General features: G+C 40.7%; 1 protein-coding gene across 2 annotated transcripts in view; it reads left to right on the top strand.

The window, feature by feature from the left end:
* adam12b (ADAM metallopeptidase domain 12b) overlaps positions 1-22,529 on the top strand; it is a 72,840-nt gene that overhangs the window by 39,787 nt on the left and 10,524 nt on the right. For both annotated transcript variants that reach the window (XM_079362704.1, XM_079362705.1), the window contains exons 9-17: positions 130-299; positions 827-911; positions 3,733-3,881; positions 14,234-14,411; positions 16,919-17,008; positions 18,302-18,497; positions 18,609-18,717; positions 19,187-19,385; positions 21,611-21,688. In XM_079362704.1, coding sequence (XP_079218830.1) covers positions 130-299; positions 827-911; positions 3,733-3,881; positions 14,234-14,411; positions 16,919-17,008; positions 18,302-18,497; positions 18,609-18,717; positions 19,187-19,385; positions 21,611-21,688 — 1,254 coding nt within the window. The remainder of the gene's footprint in view (positions 1-129; positions 300-826; positions 912-3,732; positions 3,882-14,233; positions 14,412-16,918; positions 17,009-18,301; positions 18,498-18,608; positions 18,718-19,186; positions 19,386-21,610; positions 21,689-22,529) is intronic.

The following is a 22,529-nucleotide window of genomic DNA, read 5'->3' as shown; positions in this document are numbered from 1 at the left end:
GAATTATGTTAACAATGGTTACATGCTCTAATATTTCCATGTGCATCTGTTTGGCCATTCTTGTAATCTAGGCTCCATTAATCCTTTGTATCCTCTTCACTCTCTGCTTATCCACATGCTTCCGTCCAGTTCTACAGGGCCCTGGACATCCGGGTGGCTCTCGTGGGTCTGGAGGTATGGAGTGACTCCGATAAATGTCCCATCACCCAGGATCCGTTCAACACCCTGCACGAGTTCCTGGACTGGAGGAAAGTCAAGCTCCTGCCTCAGAGACCTCATGATAACGCTCAGCTCATCAGGTGGAAATTTAATTGAAACACATTAACATACTTACTGGTTTAGACGGATCCTTAAATCCCCATTTAAAATCAGCGGCACTTCACATATGTACTCATGATTCTGTTAAAGGATAACATGTATTCTTCCACTCATTAAGAGTCATTAATTGTTCCCTATGCATCTAGCTACCATCATGTCATATACCTCTATGTTTAGAAAATAGAGGTTCATACTACTCATACTTAGGTCAGTCTCCCTTTAGGTGAAGAAGGAAAACAGTTTCTAACTGCTCCTCAACTCGCTGGCTGATGGAAAATGGGAATTATATTTTTGAATGCAAATGATGTTGTTGTTTGTCGTAAACGATTGCCTTTTTTTTTTTAAACACAGTTCATACAAAACATTTCAAATCTTGCCAGACATATTAATTTAAACATCATTGATGCTTTTAATATTAGCTGAAGTTATACATTTAAATGAAGACCAGCCATTTCTCCTCTAACATGGATCGTTTCTCTTCCCTCCTCTTGTCCTCTGCTCTCTGCAGTGGGGTCTACTTCCAGGGCACCACCATTGGCATGGCGCCCATTATGAGCATGTGTACAGCTGAGCAGTCTGGAGGCATTGTCATGGTGAGTATAAAACCTTGAAGCGGCTTCCACCGCTCCTCCACCCCTTCTTCTTCCTCTGTTGTAGCCTGATCGTATCAGTGTGGACATTGTTCTGATTTGAGGGGCTAACGCAATCCAGACGTGATTTACACACACAAAAAAAGGTGTTCAATGTTTTACGGACAGGTCTGGCAGGAAGTCATGCTTTTAACCTTAACAATATTTGTGCTGACACTCCCTCGATATTCACGCCCTCATCATTATCACAAACAGCATTGTGCACATAGAGATCTGTACAAATATACACAGAGAAAGATTTGACTGGAGATACTCACACCTTTGTGAGTTCTTATAAATGTTTCGGTCTTTAAAGCTCAGAGTTTGTATTTTTATTCTTTTTATTTTTATTTTTACAATTTTTTATTGACATGAGGTAAATCAATGTTTACAAAAGACACATTTAGATTTGTTGTTTATAATATGTTGTATATATTTGAAAATGCCTTGATACATTTAATTTTTACACAGTAAATTAGCCGCCTGCTTGACACCCATTCCAAATCACTAAGTGGTTATCAGCCCAATGCTATTACGCCCTGGCCCAGATGTGCATCCCCCATTAACAGATATGTTTTCTGCTGAAGCTGAGGCTTCTCCAGATGTTTGTCTTCCCCATTATTTACAGATGGCAGATGGTTTGGACTGAGATTAAAGGGCTGTGTAACCAGTTAGAGGGCGGCCACATGACATGGACCATTTCTCAAACCAGACACTACCATGTGTGTTAATCAGGCTCAAATCCTTTATGTGGTCTGCATGTTTTTGTCTGTTTATATTAAAATATATTCTGTCTTCTTTATATGAACTGACATGAGACTTTGTATGTGAATGGTTCGGATTATAAACCGGGCCAGTGTCTTTTATAAGATTTTCTTTTATGGGAGTTTTTTTTTTTTTTCTCACATGGCTTGAAATGATATCAGAAGGACTATCAGAGCATTTCCTGTAACCAATACTATCAATTTCTCACCATCACAGCAGCGGCTCATTGCTGCTTCAAAATAATGACTGTGGCTTCCAACAGTTTCATCCATTTCTGCTGACTCTGATATTACCCTTTGTTGTGTGGAAGCAGTCAACCAAAAATGGCACACAGGGACAGAGAGAGAGAGAGAGAGAGAAACTGATAAATGTGACAGAGGAAGAGGGGAGTTTTCCGATCTTTCTTGTAAAAAGGCGGTGAGCATTCCCCCTGACGCTCGTCTGTAATCAGAGAAAATAACTTGGCCTGGCCTCAGCTCCAACTTATGACCCCCTGTTCAGTGGAAGCATGTGATTTTCTCATGTACATGGTGGAGAACATAAGACCACAGTAAGATAAACAAGAGCTGCTTGGGCGAACCTTTTCTCTGGGGTTTCCAGATTTGAGATACTTTACGAAGAATCTCATACAAGTCCGACTGTTTTAGAGCTTTTTGTTGCTCATTAAGCTGGAACACGATTCTCCTGGCTGCATGTTGGCAGATAGTCGTGATGGTCATTTATAGTCTCATCATTTATTTTGTGTTAAAGTGAGTTATTGTAGGCTCTTTCGTGGCCCACAGTCAACAATAATACTTGTCTACGTGAAAACCTGCAGATATGTTGAGTTTGTCTATGGAGAAACAAAACCACAGTATTAATAATCTACCTGGACAGACATGAAGTGTATGTGGATCTATACTCAAATAAGGAATGGTGAAAATGACTGCAATAAAAGAAACAGATTTGGGGGAATTGGTTTTTTTTTTTCTTTTCTGATGGGAAAACCAGTTTAGGATAATAACACAACCAAACAAGTATTAAACAAGTAGACGCTAAACAGCTAGCATAGCTGGGTTTTTAACTGAAGCAGATCTACCTCCCTCTCTCTGAAGCAATGTAGAGTTGTTAGCTTGATCATTGTTTTGTCGTAGGTTAAGTGCTGGACTAATTTCTTCACTTGAACCAGTTACTTCCTGCCCTCTCCCCTCCTTACTAGGCCACTTCCACCTGACAAAAGAAAGACTCCCCGAAAATGGAGTCTAGTATTACATTTGGTTTCCTTTGTAAAATAGTTTTTACATTTATTCAAAAACACTACCAGACAAAACAAGATGACAATAAAGTGTATTGTATCATAAATTACTTCAGATTAAGAAGTGTTAATGGCGGAGTGTTTCTGTTATGTAACATGAGGAACAATACCATGTGTGTAGCTGCGCATCTTTAATCACACGCTGATTCAATTATAATGAGAAAATAATGGTTTCGTCACACAATGATGTAACTGAAGGTGGAGAGGATTTGGTCATTCTGTCAGTTACCTTTCAAAGTTCCCAATTCTTTATCAACCTCCTCCCAGGTCCCTTCTCAAACTGTCTACCTACTAAACAAGGGGAAACTGAATCGTCCGCCTCTCTCACTCATTCTTCATCTCTGTCTGTTGGTGAAGGGCAAGTGTACTGCTTATCAATTCAGTGGCGAGTCATACGGCGCCTAGTTTATGGAGCTTTACTGCAATAGCTGTTTCCCCTAGCAGCAGGTATGATTGGGTCTGCAGGGGTAATAGAATGGCAGATGAATCCAGGTCTCCATGAGGAGAATGAGTAATAGAAAAGGGAAGAGGGGACAGATTGGACGGTTTTGGGAATTTGTTAAAATGTGATTTCAGCGTTACCCTTTTACTCGTTTTGGAGGGGTGTTTTTTTGAATGATAGTGCCATTAATTTTTTTATTTTGAATGCTTCCTTTAGTAAAATTGATTAAACTTTACTCAAGGTTAAACACTTTATATGTTCTAATGTACTTGGATGCATTTCAGGATCACTCTGAGAACCCACTGGGTGCAGCCGTGACTTTGGCACACGAGCTTGGACACAATTTTGGCATGAACCACGACACCCCAGAGCGCGGCTGTGGCTGTAGGATGACCGCTGACCGGGGAGGCTGCATCATGACCCCCTCCACAGGGTAAGGATGATGTTGTTTAATACAACAACAGAGTGTCAGTTGCAACTTTTGCTGTGGTTGAAGTCAAACTAAACTAAATATGTCATCACCGATTCATCATTGTGATGTCCACTGTTGGTTTTCATCAGTTCGCTCCTTTTTTTTTTTGTTAAGATAAAACATTTTCACATTTTAATTTGTGAACTTTGGCAGCTAATTGTCAACATTCAATCAGTCTATTACACTGCCCGTTTTCAGTGATTATAACTAGGCTTGGATGCTTCAAAAGAGACAAACGGCACCTAACAAATATTCAGGAGGTCCATAATCAACACCTGATTATCAGCGTTACAAAGGTTTCAGATTTGATTTTATTAGCTCAGTCATAGGCTCCTTTTAGATTGCAATTTAACAGCAAGGTTGTTACAAAGCTTAACGTTGGTGTCACAGTGTGTGATTTCAAATTGTGTTAAGGCATTTCAGAGCCACGAGGCCGTCATGTAAACAAACAAGAGGAGCTTCACATACACACCGCGGTCTTGCGCCTTGCTGGCTCCAAAGTTACACATTGCTGCCTTCTCTCCTCTGTGACACCTCTGTTGCTACCTCTGATGGCAGAACAGAGACAGAACAGCTTCACCCCGCTCTTCTCCCCCCGAACTATATAAATCGAAGACGATGTGTACAGTGGACCTCAATATCCTGCCCTAAACTGGCAACTTTTTGAGAAGCTATTGGGGTAACTTCAGGGTTTTATTTTTTATTTTTTAAATCACATCATAAAGGTCATAAAGATTGATGAAGCTCAACTAGTTATGCAGTTTGAATCATTTTTTCATGATTCCCCATTGTTTGCACTTTGGCCTGAGACTAAAGCAGCTGCTCTAGCATTCTGCTCGTGTCGCCTGTGTCGCTGAGATAACAGTGCTGCTGCAAATGATGGACTCTGTGACTGTTAACAAACAGCAAGGAGATAAGACCAACACAGAGCGCAGTCCCAGATTCCACCCTTGGTCTTTTGCCAGTCTGGTTTGTCTGATGGCGGGACCCACAAGCCACAAATGAATGTGGTCAGGATGAATTTTGAAACACTGTGAAGAAGACAGAACCAAAAGACTAAAGGACATTGTCGCATATTGTTACCATTTCAGAGTACAAATAAATGAAGTATCCACTCACACAAACCCACCCACCCCCACCATGCTAAGCCTAACATGTTAACGGGAATTTGTCCAATTTTGAGAACACAGGCGGAAAGCTCGCCAGATGTTGAAAAAAAAAAAGATGGTTGAGCCAAGAGAAGTGTGCTGTAGCAGTTCATATTTGTGGCGTGCCATTACATCCTGCAGTCGGTGTTTATGACATGGTGCTGAGGTCTTTTTTCCACTTGAAGAGATTCAGTCACCCGGCAAAGTGCGGAGGACCCACAACTGTGACTTGGTTAGCGGGAAGCTTGACTGTCGAAGGGTGATGATCAAAAAACTCTCTTCATAAATATTTTTGCAGACATGATAAAAAACATATGGCTCCCCACATCTTAGACAGTGCTCATCTACTCGGGGAAAAGGCTGACAATTTGCTGTTGGTTCGATGGAACATGTGCTGTACTTTAAACTGTTGTACCCTGTCCCTGATGCGTATTTAGGAGGTATGAGTTATGAGTTGACAAATGACTTTGCCAGGACTTTTCCAACATATGTGAGTCGAGCTCCTCTTTGTTTTGCGTCTAACTGTGATCTAAGGGAGGAGCTGTGACTGCATGGATAAAAGACAGAGTTACAGCAAGGAAACAGGGATTTTGTTGAACAAACAGATGGGATTGGGTCAAGAAAAATGGAAACAGTAATGCAGTCATTTGCAAGACAACGTTCTATTCAGGACTACTGAGAAGCTTGTAATTTAACTTAAAAGGAGAAACATTAGAATCTCCCGAAAATGTCCCTGTGAGTGTGTGACTTTACTGGCTGTGTTAAGCACTGACAATAAAAGTAGATAAAAGCTCCCATATTGGTCAAAGATCAGCAGAGACTCTGATGAAGAAAATTGCTCTTAGCTTGTAAGTGCATGTTTCAATGTGCCACAAATTTCTGCCAGAAAATACATGAATAAAATAACTCGAGCGCCAGCATTGTCCCAGAAAAACTTGAGTGACCTTTTACTTTACAAATAGAAAAAGGGGAAGAAATGTGGACTGTTGGAAAAAAAAACGTGCTTGTTTGTGCAGCCGCTTGCAACAGTGAGCTCATCCTGCTGTTCCCATACTACAACATTTATGTCAGACAAAGAAAGTGAAACGCACACGGAGCGACTCTGGAGTTATGCGATGCAGATTTTAAATGTGCACAGAGTGTACCAACATGAAAACTTTGCTTTGACTCGTCACCGGCCAAAAATATCCAATGATGTCAGGCAGAGAATTTAGAAAGATGACTGTTATGATCTAAATGAGTTACAATGACTCACTGTGCTATTACATTTTTTAATAGGTTTAATGAAGGCCAGACACTCCTATTCAGCACGATTATAAGATAAGAAGAAGCATTAGTAGTTGAGAGAGGAGAGGATCAGTGACCTTTCATTCTGAAATTGCTGCTCTGTTTGCTAAGTGAAGTGTGCAGGATAAATCCATAAACAGTGGTACGTTGACATTTTGCAGTTCTGTTTTGATTCACTGACTCCAAGTAACAATGTTGTGCCTTTTAGTTGTCCATATTTCATTGCATTTACCATTGTTCAGACAGTGTGCCATGTGTCTTTGTACTCATTGGAAAAGAATACAACACATAATGGAGTCCATTGATTTTTAGGATGTCTGATCGATCAAACAAGTCTAAGTTAATCTTACTAAGTTTTTGTATTGATACTGTGTCCAAGAGTGATTATGCCTCATGCTGACAATCCAACAGTACATCATCCAACTCAATAGTTTCCACCGGCTTCACTGTATTTGTTTCAAAAACCGACAGTGTTTGTCTGTAGCTACTTCAATTTTACAATGCAAATGCACAGTGAAGCATGCCTCTGAAAACAATGGCTGACTTCACGGTCCATCAGGGAAAGCCAACAGATGAAATGACTTCTTGCCTATCCTTCCTTGTTTGAGTGCTGTATTCTTTTGAGTCCAATTAGACCGAGAAGCAAAGATGTGTTGGGATTAAAAGTGAAAGGAAATGTTCACCTCAAAACGTCTGCAAAGTAAATGTCATAATTTCTTGCCTTATATATTCCCCTGGAGGAGTGTCTGTTCATTTCTGTTCATCTGTTTCTGGTGGTTTTCAAGCTTCGCTCTAAATCGCAAGTTACACAGTCTTCACTCTGGCTTACATCAGCCGTATGAGAGTACGATAGAAACGATTGTTTTATGATTTACTTGCAACTAACGCGTCTTGAGTTTGCTGAATAACAACATCATGATGTAGATTTAAAACGAGCAAACATGCGAGCTGTGTCCAAACTGTCCTCAATGGAAGAAGAAAATCAACATTTAAAAGTGTTTTGGTTTTTTTTCTCTGAAAGGTAGATGCGTCATGTCTGCATCAATTTGCATTTCAGGATGTCTGTAAAATCTACACGCTGGCTTAAACAACACAGTGTCAAGCAGAATAGTGCTAAAAAGAATTTGAATATGGGAAGTACATTCTTTAGATAGCTAGATGGCTTTTTTTTGTCAGAGTTTCTGGGCTGGCAGTTTGAAAAAATGTACAGTGTATGCCTGACATAGCCAGCTATCTGCCTAATTGTGTTCCTGCACCTTTCATTTTATATGTACAACTTTCACTGTTCATACCACATGTATGGAGGCTAAACATGTTTATGTTGCAGCCGTCTTGGCTTTGAATATGACCTCCGCCCTTTGCTGCATGTTATCCCAGACTCTCTCCTGCTAAAAAAAAAAAAAATCACTGTCTGTTGACAAACAATAATTGCATACAGTACACCACTCTTAAACTTTTCTCCCTCACCATTTGCATTTTTTATTATTACAAACCTGCTTGAATGTTAAAGCAGCAGTGGAGCATGTTTGACTGTGTCTGGGTTTCTCGCACTTGCTAATGAAGCAGAGGACAGCCTGCATCTAAATGACATGATTATCAGTGACGCTGCCAGCTGTAATCAGGGCCAGAGTGCGCACACAGAGATCCATGGAGAGGTGCTTTATGCCTGGATAGACAGGCATAGCGAGGAAGCAGTGGCTTTATTTGTCTTTATCTCCCTCAGTGGTAAAGCAGAAAGGGAAACAAATAAAAGAGATAGAGGTGAGAGTAAGCAGGAGAAAGATTACAGCGAATGAATAAATCGGCTACACATGGACTTCTATGACAGACATGTCAGCCACGAAGACCGGGCCAAGAGAGATTTGTGCCGTGACAATGAGCAGAAATGTGAGAGGGCAGAGGAGAAGAACAGAGATTTTTTTTGAGCTAATGCTGGCTCATATGAAGGTGGGGAAAAAGCTCTGTAGAAATAACTTTTAAAGTGCTTTCCTGCGTATGTGCATCATACTGGGTGGAAAGATGATGCCCAGTGGGTAGCTCTGGCCGGATTTCAAGGCCAGGGAGTCAACACAATGCTTGGTGGCGTTTGAGTCTTGTTATTTTCCTGTCAAAATGACGGAGTGTAAGTAAGGTGAAAGGTGCAAAAAATGTCATTATCTAAAGATATTCTGCAGAGGAAAGGAGCGAGGAAAGCTAGTTTACTTGCCCCTGGGTAAATGTTTGCAGAAAATGTATCGGGGTTTTTTTCCTGCCTGTATTAAAGCTCTGCATTTCCACAAAGGTCAGACGTGTCTCTCCTGCTTAGCTTGAACTAAATGCATGTCAGTCTGTAGTGCAGCTCCAACTCAGAGAGAGAGAGAGAGAGAGACACCTCCATGTCAGTCAGAGAGCCCATGTATGGGAGATACTTTTAAAGCCATCGTGTGTCTCGTCTGTCTGCAGACCTATTCCCCTGTCACTGCAGACTTACGTTTCCTCCTCCTCTGATCTCACTTCCCTCACATGCTGAGATGATCAACGTGACATGAATCATTTGCACTGCCTGCACACATGGCTGGAGACCCAGGAAAAGCATCTCTGCGCGCGAGATGCTGCATCCCTGCATCTCACTCACTTTATTGTAAGGGCTTAGATTAAAGGTACACAATCATTTTGCAAGAGGCACAGACAATGTTGCATGTTTTCTCTCAGTCTTAGAAGGTGTGTGTGTTTTGGTATTTCAGCGTTTTCACTGATGGGATCAAATTCACTTCTCACTAGGAGTAGTATTTAACCTATGAACATAGCTCTGTATGTCTCCAGTTGCTTTTATTAAGGAGGTTCTACTTTTTTTTTTTTTTGAAGATAACTATAATAATAAAATAAGAATAAAAGAGATGTTTGAGTTTTGAAACCCTGGCATTTATGGGACACAGAGTGTTTGAGAAAGATGCTATCTAGTTGCATTATGGGAAATGTAGGACGTTTGTGTTTCTCTTTTGCTTTGATTCTGTGATTCTTGTGAATTCGCCAAAAATTAACTTAAAATGCAATACTTCCCCATCATATCATTTATTATAGCTAATGTTCAGATCAAATAGTAAGTGGCTCCGTCTGCATTCTCGGAGTATGGAAGATAAAACCTTTGAAGTAGATTACTGTATGTGTGCACATTTGTAGCTGTAGATGCATTGTTACTGTCAGCAGCAAATGAAGCGCTCTTCCTTTGATACGTTATTCTTTGAAAACGTTGTGGTCTCACTGACCCTGAACAGATCTGACAGAGGAGGTGAGTTACTGTGAGTTTTGCTCCGTTTTTAACATTGCTGTGTGGATGTTTTTTCTTGGACTGTAAAGTAGTTAAGTAACAAAGACAATGACCTTCTGCCTTACATGGGAAACCAGTTAGATGGCATGTTCCCACAAAGACGGTATTTCTATAAGCTCTTTGGCTTTATTTGAAGTTTTTTTTTTTTATGTATTTCTTAAAATTCTTAAATGCCTTTATCATTATTTCGATGTAATGGGAAATCAGGAAGTGCAGTTATCATCATGAACATATCGGCAGCTCTAAGTCACAGATGGTTGAACCCAGTGAAGCTTGTTTGGATGGAGATTCCCCGTTACCATTTAAACACAAATAGACATAAAAAGTATTCTGGGGTAAACACATTTCAACATAATTAGATTTTAATTGAAGTAATAAAGATAGATGACTGGATGATTTACTTACAACAAACTAACTAATCATATTCTTTATAACGGCATAGCTTTGCCAAGGTAGGTCCGCCTCAGGAAACCACACCTGGAGATGGTGCAGAGCTTTTCACTTATTATCCAGGGAAACCTGCACTCTCTGCTCGGCTAATTTCCTGGATAGCAGAGCAGCTGTGTGGTCTCAGCTGTGATAATACAGTGTGGGTTTGTTACAGTGGAGATTTTTACATTTGAGCAGTTTCTACATTATTAAATGTTTGGTTTTTTCCCCTCGTGTTTTGAAAAGTTTGTCTCGGCCTTCCAATTTCTTTTCAGATTAGAGTTAATCTTAAAAAACACAAATGTTTAAGGCCGATAAAAAATGGATTTGTGACTCGAAACAGTTTTCTGCTGAGCATAGTTTCATCATTGCACATAACTGTTTTCTGTATTTTGTATTAGCTGATCGCTTGTCTGTGCAGTAGGTAAATCTCAGTAACTTAATTCAGATAGAGCCACATCCACAAAGTTTTAAAGAAGTATCCTGGCTTTTTTTGTAGGATTGAGACCAGGTATTTTGTTCTCATCTGTTTAAAAAAAGAATCTCATCCAAACACAACAAGTTCTCACAAACATCTTCCTCCACAAGAAAACACATTGTTATGGCTGTCATGAGCACGCAAAGTCAAAAACGATACCGTTGACATGCAACCAGTTTCTCGCCCTTCCTCTGCAATGACCATTTTATTTACAAAGTTGTCCATTCAGGCATCTCTGCTTGTACAACATAGTGGGAAAGGCAGAAACTGTACACACCTGCACTAGTTAGGTTACATCCGCCATCGCACTAATCTCATGTTAAAAGTGACAGCGTCGCACAATCACGACAAACGGAGGAGAAACCTGCACACAGCGTGACGTTACAAGCCTCAAAAGCAGTTTGCGCGTTTACAAAAGGCCAACGTGCGCAGAAAACCCTCAGTGTTAAAAGAAAATCCCGCCTACAGGTGGACGAGGCCAAAATTCTTACCAGTGACACGGACAGTTTCCCAAGGAAAGGTTTCCTTGCTCATCAGGAGTTATTGACTGCACCAGTGATGTTCTTGCTCAACTGATGGCTGATGCCAGCTGGACTGGGAGGTTCCAGTATGTGGGGAGGTCTGAAGTTGTTTTCTTTGTTTTTTTTTAATGAAAATCTCAAATGTTAGTGTTTGGAAAATCTTAGACTCTATCCATTGCCCCTTGTTCATTGTCTCCTGCTTCTCTTTTGTTTTGGCTTCAATTGAGGTTTTTCCATCATTTTTATAGAACCAGTAAGTGGCTTTGGAGATCTTTTTTTCTCTGCCACCTTTAAGAAAACTCAGGCCCACTTATGGAACAAGTACAGTGTTTTTGTAGTTCCTTGTGGCCCTTCTCATCACATTATAACTTATATTTAAAATCATTTAAGCCTTGTTACAAAAATCTATATGTTGTGATTTATAACATTGGCATAACATTCACTAATAAGCAATTCCCAGTTGCATTGCTTTTTGCTCTTGAACATTTCCCAGGCTTGCACATTCAGCCTGTGCATCATGAGCCAAATGAAGGGTAATTTAATAATGGCTTATCCTGTTATATGAATTCAATTTCAATACAGAAAAAATATGTGACATGTTCTGTCCACCCACCTCCTGGCAGTAAACTCCTTTTGTGTCTTCTCTTCATTTTAATTTTCTCTCAGGCAGTCTATGACAGAAATAAAATATTATTGCAGCATCTCTGGATGCACACCTTGCCTGACATTGCATCTGTTACCAAGATGAAGTGGACACCTGTTACCTGGAGGGGACGTCCGCTGCAAATTAGAGACTACAGCTCAATTATCAAAGCTATCATTCAAACACAATCGCTGGCCACTTAGGACACCAGTTCAGGGTGTATCATTTCAAACGACTTCCTGGTTCCCGTTAAGGCTGCTCGAGGTGCCCTCCTCTTCAAATAGTTGAACATATAAATGATGGAGCACGTCTTAATCGCTCACTTGAGGAGAGCTGCGTTTGATTGGCTTAAAAGGTCATTTCATTTTATTCAAATTCCAAAAGTGATATTGCAGTCCTTTTTTCACTTTCATTCAGGGTCACTTAACTTTAATAGTTTAGAGGTTTTTTTATTGAACATCTTCAAACCAGTGGTGGAGGTGTCAGTGGTCATTGTGGAAACATGCCTGGACAATGAACTATGACCATAGACTGTTTTCATCTCCAGGGAAATTCAGAATGAAATCTGCCTGCAGAAAGTGATGCCCCCCCTTCAAAGACATACTGCTATCACACACCTTAAATCATGTTGTTTTTAACATACATACTGTATTTACGCTGGGTCTGGATCTCATTCTTTACAAGTGGATCTCATTTGATCAAAAAAAAAAAAAATCCTCTGTTAAGAAATCTACAACCAACAAACATCCTAACTTTCACCATTAACATATTGTTATTTAAAGAAACCAGACTCTACTTTACCCCGCGTGCAAATCCCAAATCATGCCAGGATTCTGTTATCAGTGACAGCCTATTTGGTTTCCCTAGGGCACGGCCTTCTCTTTGCCATAATTTGATCTGCATAGTTAGCTGGCCTAGATTCTGTGCATGGGTCTCTACACTCTGGGCAGTAAAGAGGTCTGAGTCTTTGTGATGTGCTAGTAAAAAGACACAAACAAGTGGACTCTAGGATCAGACAAGGGCAAACAGAGACAGGTGGATTTGCTTTTGGGCAGTGAGGGATGAAAGCAGCCGACACTCAAAGGTGAACTGAGTAAAGTGGACACAGTGGTTTCTCCCTAGGGTGTCCGTTAGCAGAGGATGTGTTTGTGTTGTTGGGAAATCTGTGTTCTCTGATTTCTGGGGTTTTTTTCCTATTGAATGCCTCCAACGTTATGTCCCCTCGGAGAAGTGAAATATCCATGCAGTTACAGCATCCAAATGCCCCTTAGGCAAAGGCAAACCCCCCCCCCCCCCCCCCCACCCCGCCCAAACACACACACACACACACACACCACTGTCCATTGCCAGGCTTCACAGATATATTCTGTGTACTGTTGAATTTTCACAAATGTGTTCTCTCAAGCAGCAAGCTTTGCAGGCAGTCTCCACGCCCCGCTGCGTTTGAAGACCCCAGTCAGTCTATCGCCGCATAAGTACGTGTGTGACATGTTTCTGTCTGAAGTCAAGCTTTTCAAGCATCAAGTGCCAGCTGCCTCTCTCTCTCTCTGCCATGTCCGCCAATCCTTTCTGCTAGCCATTGCTCCCTGCCTGCCACCCGACATCCTCCATGTTCTCTCTTTGAAGCCAGGCGATAAATCCCCCCGTGACTGTGTGAGCTATGAGAGCCTCATTTTACACCCCAAAGCCTGCCTTTCTGTGTCAGGCCTTTTGTAGAGGCTGTTCTTGTATGTTCGCTGGCAGGAAGGCAGGAACCAGAAGGAGAAGACGTGGTTATGTTATCATCAAATCCTTTGGTGTGGTCGTTTTGGCCTGTGGTGTGTTTTTGAATTTAGACATGTTTAAAAAGGGGTAGAGATGGCAGACTGCAACCGTTTTTTGTTTTTTTGTATTTAATTATTTTAAGACTCTTATTTGTTATGTGACTGCTGGTTCCTGGACTTAATACTTAAAGGCCTCAGCCCTATTACATAGGAGGAAGACACAGAGATTCATCTGTTGTCAGTCTTTGGCCATTTTGTTCTGTGCCCTCTTTTAAACATGACCCCTTTTTCTGGCCCAGCTACATAACCTTTCTGTCTTAAACAACACACCTGACTATACACTAAAACTGTCCTTTTACAGTCAAGATTTGCCTCTTGGAACTATACCTGCCAGAGAAAATGTTTCTGTAGGTATTTAATTGCTCAGTTGTGTATTGACCAGAATTAAAAACCTGTTGAGCTCATACGGTGTCTGTAGACTATTAAATGTGTGTCAAAGAGTCTTTTCAATGAGCAGATTGAATAAAGCTTCCAGTGAACACTCTGTCTGTGTCCTGGCTCAGCGAAAACGTTTCAATCCACTTTCCTCCAGATCATTCTGGTTCTCCGAACAATGATGGCTCACATGAAACGGGATTTTCTTTTTCTTTCTGGGTCTCAGACAAATTTGTCGATTTTTCAATATGAAGCCTTTTTTTTGCATTTCAGTCATTCTTGTTCTTCCATTCCTCTTTTAGGTATCCATTCCCAACTGTGTTCAGTTCATGCAGTAAGAAGGACCTTGCTGCTAGTCTGGAGAAAGGTGTGGGCATGTGTTTGTACAACATGCCAGAGGTTAAGGTGCTCTATGGGGGCCAGAAGTGCGGCAACGGCTACGTGGAGGAGGGAGAAGAGTGCGACTGCGGAGAGCTGGAGGTCAGTTCCACAGGAAACTCCCTTACACTCGCTTTCTAACATTTGAGTGAATCAGCACTGTGGTTGTACTGAGCAGCGCCTTATAACTGTAAGAACGTAAAAATAGTGGGTAAAAGAACAAATGTATTTTCTCAATAAAGGTAAAGTCAAATAAAAGAAAAATCAAGTGTTTTAGAAAATCCACGTTTATTTTCAGTGAAAGGCAATTCATCAAAGGGCATTCAAACTACAGTTGTATAGTTCTTCCATGAAAATGTCCAAAACACAGGCTTTATCTTTCTTTAGAGTCCATTTAAACTCAATATGTTGATACTCTAAAAGAAAAAAAACTATATATATACTAGGTTAAATTATCAAGTGGAAAAAACACCAAGGGTGCACTTTTCTAACTTGAAGCTGTCTTTACAAAACCCATTGTCCAAATAAAATGATGGTACCTGTCCTTGAGGCAATCATCCAGAACAATAGTCTCCACAGGTCATCAGACCCCCCGACAAGTCACAACAAACTTCAAGTGAACATTTCCCTTGACACTGTTATTTGGGCTCAAAAGTTTCGAACGCTGCTGTGCAAAAAATTGCTCAACAATCCGCCAGAGGCCTTCCATGTAAGAGTTTTATTTACATCACACCTCCTGTCCCACATGTGCTCAACAGCGCTCTGACAGGCTGCCATGGTGATGTCATATCCTTGCTAAAGGCCCATTCATCAAACCGCTGTCCAACTGTGTGACAAAAGAAACAAACAAAAGACCAATCGAGCCAAAGCTGAAATAACCTTCTTTTTGGTTGTGCCACCAAAACACTGGGGAAGGCTCTGATACATTTGTTCTCACACACAAAACACACTCTCTCTCTCCCTCTCTCTCACACACACACACACACACACACACACACGCACATGCAGAGAATTTAATGTGGAAAGTATGTATTCATTGCTTGCAGCCAGGGCAGGTGGTTGTCTCCCAAAGTCTTACAACTCAAGATTTGATTAAGAATATATAATTAACTATTCCTCAAGGTTGACATGTTCCCTACAGTTTATTAGTCAGAAAATAATAAATGTACCTCATCAATCTTCATATGGCTTGTTTTTTTCTGACTAACATCTGAAATTCATAAATCAACCATTTTTGCTATGAATTAATGATGTCTTTGAAGGGAGAGCATCACTTAGAGCTGCGCATGTATTTACTGCCAGAGATATTTGTCAACCAAAGGAAGTGGAAGACATCCCTGGCTAAAAATTATTCTCATCGCAAGTATCTGAAGAAGCAGAGAGAGACGAAAGGACCAATAGGACAAGGAAATGTTTGAAGTGAGATTTGATACGAGCAGAGCCCAACAAATGTTTATATTCTGCGAACCTAGAACCAGACCAGCTTCCGATCAGAGTCCATCCATAATCCCGATAAACTGTGGGGGTTGTTTTTTGGTTGAAAAAAGCTTTTGAGCCATTTCTTCTTTTAAGACCTCAGTGACTCAACAATATGTTTGTTGATGTCGTTAGGGGAGTTTATGTTTTTACCCCAGCATTAAGAGAGGCAACTGTAGGTGGTATTTAAGCAGAGTCATTGTTTTTTGACCACCAACAAGCATGCCCTTCAACAACCTCCATAATGTCACCGCAAATGGTCTGCTTGTTTTATCTGCCAGCCCATTTAGGCCGAGAGATTAAAGCAAACTTTTCTCTCCTTTCCAAACAAATTGTCATGACCAAGAGGTAAACAGGCAGACTCATAAAAGCCAAACCACACATCGACACGACAATCAGACATCTGACAGTTGGGCTTGCTTTAGTTTCCCAGCCCTTATTTCAACTCGTCATACAACAGCTACGTCGAGAGAAGATAAATGCTGCTGGGAGTTGTTTTCTGCTCCAGAGTACGATGCTAGACACTGCTTGGAAAACAACGCTGATGTGCTTTGGCATTAAATGAAAGATAAATATCAGAACCTGTCCCCCAAGTCCTTTAAAGCATCACCCCCACCCCGTCTGCTCCTTATGTATCTCTCTTTTTTCCAGTTTCCGCAGGCAGACATCTGATATTGTCATTGTGGTGAAGTGGCTGCAATCCTCACCACTTGAGGGCTTTCAAATCCCACTCCTTCCTTGGTCCACCATACTGTAGTAGTCAAATCTGCCACTACACATCCATCACATCATAGTTTAAGATCTAGATTAATTAAAAAAAAACTCTCTCAACTGCTACATCTGATTTATTTTTTCTACTCCCCATTTTTTGACTTCCACATGGGTCATTATATTAAACACACCCCTCCTTAAAAAGGTCTTGTGAAAATTCCCAAATTAAGACCATGTGAGCTTTGGTTCATGCGTCTCCACTCAAAGGTCTCCAGGTCGGGTTGAGCAAGGCAGGAATAGGAAGTGCACCCCTCCGACCTGGAAGTTTGGATCTGACAGACCAGCTGACAGAGGAACTGCAGAGCAGCTGTGACCAAGTTCACATGTTTTTAACCAGCGTTTCCTTTCTCTGTTTTTTCCAGGAATGTATGAACCCATGCTGCAACGCCACCACATGCACGCTGAAGGGAGACGCAGTGTGCGCACACGGACAGTGCTGTGAAGACTGCCAGGTACAACTTTTTCTTAAATTTCTCTTCTTCCTTCACATGCATGCCCCTTCACTTTGGAACCCTCTTTTTCCCTCATTTAAATCAAGTTGTTTCACTCTGAAATCTGGAAAGCTTCTGAAAGGCCGTTTTCTTTAGTCCTCTGAACATTACACAAAGTTTCACACTACAAAGATTGTCATCTTTTATTTCCAACTCAAGTCCAAGGCCCCAAACTTTCTGAAACTCAGTCAATTTTCTATGGAAGTTTGTTAAGAGCTTGGGCTCATATTTAATTTACCATCTTAGGTCATTTCATTCAGACTTTGTAGAGCTTACCTCAATAGATTTCTTTCATATGAGGGCATGTATACAAGTTAAATAACATCATTTTTACTTAATTATAAGTGGGTTTTTTTCTGACATGGAAATCTCATTTCTAACTATCTTTGATCTGTGTTCTTTCTTTAAAAGAGAAGCAGACGTATTCAACAGGATTTATGTACCTTACCGTGTCCTTGTAACTATTTCTGTACAGAAATCGATTATTAGGGAAAATAATCCTTTGAAATGTTTTAACCTCAATGCATGAGTCACCATGAGACACAGGATTGTACTTATTCCAGTTCGAGATTAAGTTCCCACGTTGCTTAAGTCTTTATCTACGTGATAAAGAATCAACCTCAATGTTTAGGCTTCTAAAATACCTTTTGCGTGTTTGTTAGTATCAAAGCATGCAGCACTGACACAAATGGGTAATCATCCTTCGTACTCAAGGACATCATCAGTTCAGTTGCCTACAGTATCAAGGGTGGAGTCCAAAGGTGAAGTGTCCTGTAGACAACATAAACATTTCTCTTGCTTGATTTTATTTTTCATGGTGCTTGCACAGTATTTCATACGGTATCTCATATTTGAAGTGGTTGATATCTGCCAGTCAGTCCACCTCTGTAGTCTGGATACATTATTCTATGGATTGGAATGTCATTCTGTACTGAAATTCATTAAATCAAGAGGATAAATCCTTAAGACATTGGAGATCCTATGGTTATTCTCATAGCACCACCATGAGGATGGTATCTGTGGTCTCAACAGACATTGTGTGGTTTGTATCCCAACAGTGCTATCACTCTTCCCTAACCAGGAGCCTGCTTCGGCACAAGCATTTTTGTCCAGTTGGCAACAGTCTTTTCATGTTCATATCATGACCTGACCGGGAGTTCACAAAGTCAGGAAGCCTAACAGATGGATGAAGTCAGTCACGTTGCAGATTCCATGTCTGAAAGGTCTCACCGACCTCGTCGTTTGTGTTAACAGCTGAAACCTGCTGGCACCCTCTGTCGAGAGTCCAGTAACTCCTGTGACCTGCCAGAATTCTGCACCGGCGCCAACCCTCACTGCCCCGCTAACGTTTATCTGCATGATGGGCACGCCTGCCACAACGTTGAAGGATACTGCTACAACGGCATCTGCCAGAATCACGAACAACAATGCATCACCCTGTGGGGACCTGGTAAATCAATAGTTACTTATTGCTTGAGCTGTGTAGCAAATATTCATGTTTACAAGGGGACGCTTCATTTTGATGTTTTTCTTTAAATTCCTTGTCAATCTTTGCGTGCAGGAGCCAAGCCTGCCCCTGGGATATGCTTTCAGAGAGTCAACTCAGCAGGGGATCCTTATGGGAATTGTGGGAAGGACTCCAAAGGCTCCTTCGCCAAATGTGACGCGAGGTAAGACTGCAGCTGCAGTGAAGCGTCTGAGGTACTGTGAAATCTCACAAAAAAAAACCCCCACAACTGATTAGCTTAAGCGGTGTCATTAGCAATCATCATTACCTTCTAGAATCTGTCAAATGATCTTCAAACAAAAGTAGAGCAGGGTGATAAATGTCATTGGAGAAAGATAGCAGCTAATTACATTTAGAGAAAGTCTTCATGTGTCATTTCATGCTGTTCTTGTCGGCTAATTGTTCTGAAGATCTTCTCCCTTTGGGTGAAGTCTGTAATCAAGCTCTTTGTTAATTGGTGTAATTGCTCGAATGGCCGCAGGACTGAAGCATTTGGCTGTCTAATAGTCTTTCATCTTTGGGTACAGTTACTTATCTCTGTCTGTTACTGACAGGCTTATTTAATTAAGTGTCTTACTATGTGTGTTTTAATTTTCATATGGGCATGCATGCTTGTTTGTGTTCGTGTGCAGGGACGCTCAGTGTGGCAAAATTCAATGCCAGGGAGGCGCCAACCGACCAGTGATTGGAACAAATGCAGTTTCTATTGAAACAAATATCCCTTTACAAGAAGGAGGGCGTATTCTCTGTCGAGGAACACATGTTTACCTGGGTGATGACATGCCGGATCCCGGGCTGGTTCTGGCTGGTACGAAGTGTGGAGACGGGATGGTGAGTGATTCATTCAGTATTTATATGTAAAGTGACAACAGAGTGCTTTGTTGTTCATACTTCTTTATTAATGGCAAAACAATGTTGCATGCTATTCCCCTTTCCCTCTCCACAGTCCTGTCTCTCAATAAAGGCATAAAAAGCCCTAACAGGAATCATACAAGAAAAGTGTTGACGACAATGCTAATATACATGGGTTTCAACCATGCCCAGGAGGAGTAATAACAAAACAATACTTAAAGTGTCTGAGAAGATTTAACTAGTTATGAAATGGTAAAATCTATCAACTCAATATTGATGTCTCTTTTAAGGCCTACAGAAGCAAAAGAAGACATCAGCAACAACTGTAACTATTTATTTAAAGTCATTTTCACTGCTGCATGGAGACATTTATCAGAGGCGATGAGTTACAGCACGTCAAAGAAAAAGAAAGCCTTTTTCTAGTTTTCAACCGCAAACATCCGCAATGAGTCATACATCTGACCGTCAAAAGGAGGAAGGACAAGTAATGGTGACAGAAAACACGACTTACTGATGTACAGGATAGGATCAGCAAAGAGACAGAACAGACGTGTATCTCCACTGGCCTCTGTACCCCCATGTGGTATCAGGTTAAATGTGTATTCACTGCAATATTAAGCAATACACTTTTTTATATAAGTTTTAGTTGAATATTGAATAAATGTTTTTATATTATATTTGTAAATGTGCTTTATTCTTTAACTTATTTTAGCTCGCTAACGGCTCATTTTGCTCCACATGGGAGCCTCTCACACACCTGCACCTTTTGTCTCTTCTCTCTCAATAAACAGCACTGCGGTGTTCAGCGTGTGTGTCTGCTTCTTGTTATTGGCAGTGTAGCAAAGAGATAGAAGAACAACACTGGCAGCCTTTATGATTTAAACATTGGCATCAGAAGGTTCGTATTGAAAATGAGTTAATGCACCTTAATCACTGCATTTAAGGAGGCACAGAAAAAGAGGACGCTTTCTGACTTTCTGAACAGCTCGCAAGCTTTCTATTTTAAAAGCGGAAATCGGAGATGCGTTTCAGGAGTGACAATGTGGCTGAAAATTGTGTGTGAAAGCCCAGTTGTGCGACTATAGAAAATGACTGTTCAAAGTGCTGCAACAATCTTAAACATTAAACATGTTTGTGGTTCTGTTATGTGATGTAAATGCCAGTAATAACAGAAGACGTTTTCAGGCAGTTTATGTTGTTGCACTCAGCTGTTGTTCACGTGAAAAGGAGAAGAAATGTCGTCGCTCTGAAGAAGCATACATACAGGTATAAAGTGCTGAACCAAACTGTGGGGCCTTACAGTCCTACAAGTCTTTGAAAGCTCTCTGCCTTACCTGAAGAGACTCGCCCTTGGTGCTAAAAGGCTCTTCAGGTCTGTGTACAAACTGGCCGTCTGCCATGTCAGCTTTTTCTCCTGTTTGCTCTACAGAGCTCGATTTAGCTCCGCTCATTATGTGGAAATTGGGATGGCCTGAAGCGGGGTCTTTGTCATTGGCCTTTGTTTCTTTTCTTCTTTTTTTTTCTCATTCTCAAAAAGGTTTTCAATTTCCCATGCAGATGAGGGTGTTAAGTTTGCAGCACATGGTCAGCATAAAAGTAACCATTCAAGGAAGATGAGAGAACAAAGCTGCTTTATCTCATGCAGGCCTGATCTGCTTCACAAAAGCCACAGCTGCTTTTTTGTTTTTGTTCTCAATTAAGTCATTTCTAGAACATGTTTTAAACAGCCAAGGTCGACAAAGAGACTTTACAGAGACAAAAGTTCAAATTCAAGGATACACTAAATATTTATGCACCCAGTAATTATATAATTTATCATCATGTTCATTTCATCATCTTTTGCACATTAACTCTTATACATATTAGTCTTCGTTTATCCTTTATACTTTTATAAATGGCCAATAAGGAAGCTGATACTGATTCTGATACACAGCACAGTGAGCCTTTGGCATGTTCACCTTATGAACTGTATTCCAGGTTGTGATATATGTGGGTCAGCCCGGTTTACATGTCCACCACACATTGCCTCAGACGCTCACAAAATGTGCTTCTCTCTTTAAAATGATGTGCTGTTTAAACAGTTTGAATGTATTCCTATTTTACTTCAACACTTACTTATCATTTCATTTGTTCGTATTAATGCTCTTTCGGCTTTGAGTTTCTGAACCTCTAAAAGATTTCTTAATGATGCTCTCCTTTTATAGGTGTGCCTGAATCGGCAGTGCCAGAATGTCAGCGTGTTTGGTGTGCACGAGTGCTCTGGGAAGTGCAGTGGACGTGGGGTGAGTACTAAGTACCTACAAGCTCAATATGTACTTGTAAATTATGCACCGCAGCCTTTGAAACAGTGAAACCGCCCTGTAAGACGTCGGTTTTTATCCATTTTTAAGTCTTTGAGCAGCACGAAGACTCTCTCACTTTGCTGTAATTGCTCATAACAGAAAAGAAACAAGACAGCCTTTTAGTTACAACAGCTGGTACTACTCTTTATGATCCTCTTCATTGTCCCACTGAGGATAAATCAATCCAATCTGTGAGCATCATTTACAGTGTACCTGTACTCATCTGTCATATCATGAATCCTCCTCCGGCTTTACAGTAGGAAAAAAGTTAAACACTGCAGGAAGAGAACAGCAGACGTTGTGCTGCATTAAAAAGAAAACGATCACCTTTCTCTCTCCGAGGTTCATATCAATAATTCATCTGAGGGTTTTTTTTTTCTATCTTTTATTTACCTTGTTGTGAAGTTCTGAGATTCAAACACTCACCCGGGGGCTCGATAACATTACAGTTACCTCTGAAAGTCGTTGCACATTATACGTGTGAAATCAAATCAGTAATTCTAAAGCTGTTTAAATTGTCAAACTCTTGAACCTCAAACTTGAATCTGTCTGTAAAAACAACAACACTGTTTTTTCTGTTATTTCTCTTTACTTTAGCAAAGAGAAATTCTATAAAGATTCAGGGCTTAAGATAAATCTTCCCTCCTGATGAAACATCATCTCAATCAATTTGTCCTACATTTTCTTAAACACTTAAAAAACGGTGATTCTCTGGATTAACTGCAAGACAGTTATCTGCCTAAGAGTCATGTCACTTGGTCTTTAAAGGCATATATTTACT

The sequence above is a fragment of the Symphodus melops genome, assembly GCF_947650265.1.
Source record: "Symphodus melops genome assembly, chromosome: 15".
Classification (NCBI taxonomy): domain Eukaryota; kingdom Metazoa; phylum Chordata; class Actinopteri; order Labriformes; family Labridae; genus Symphodus; species Symphodus melops.
The sequence above is the reverse complement of the archived record's forward strand: the minus strand, read 5'-3'. Positions and strand labels throughout refer to the sequence as shown.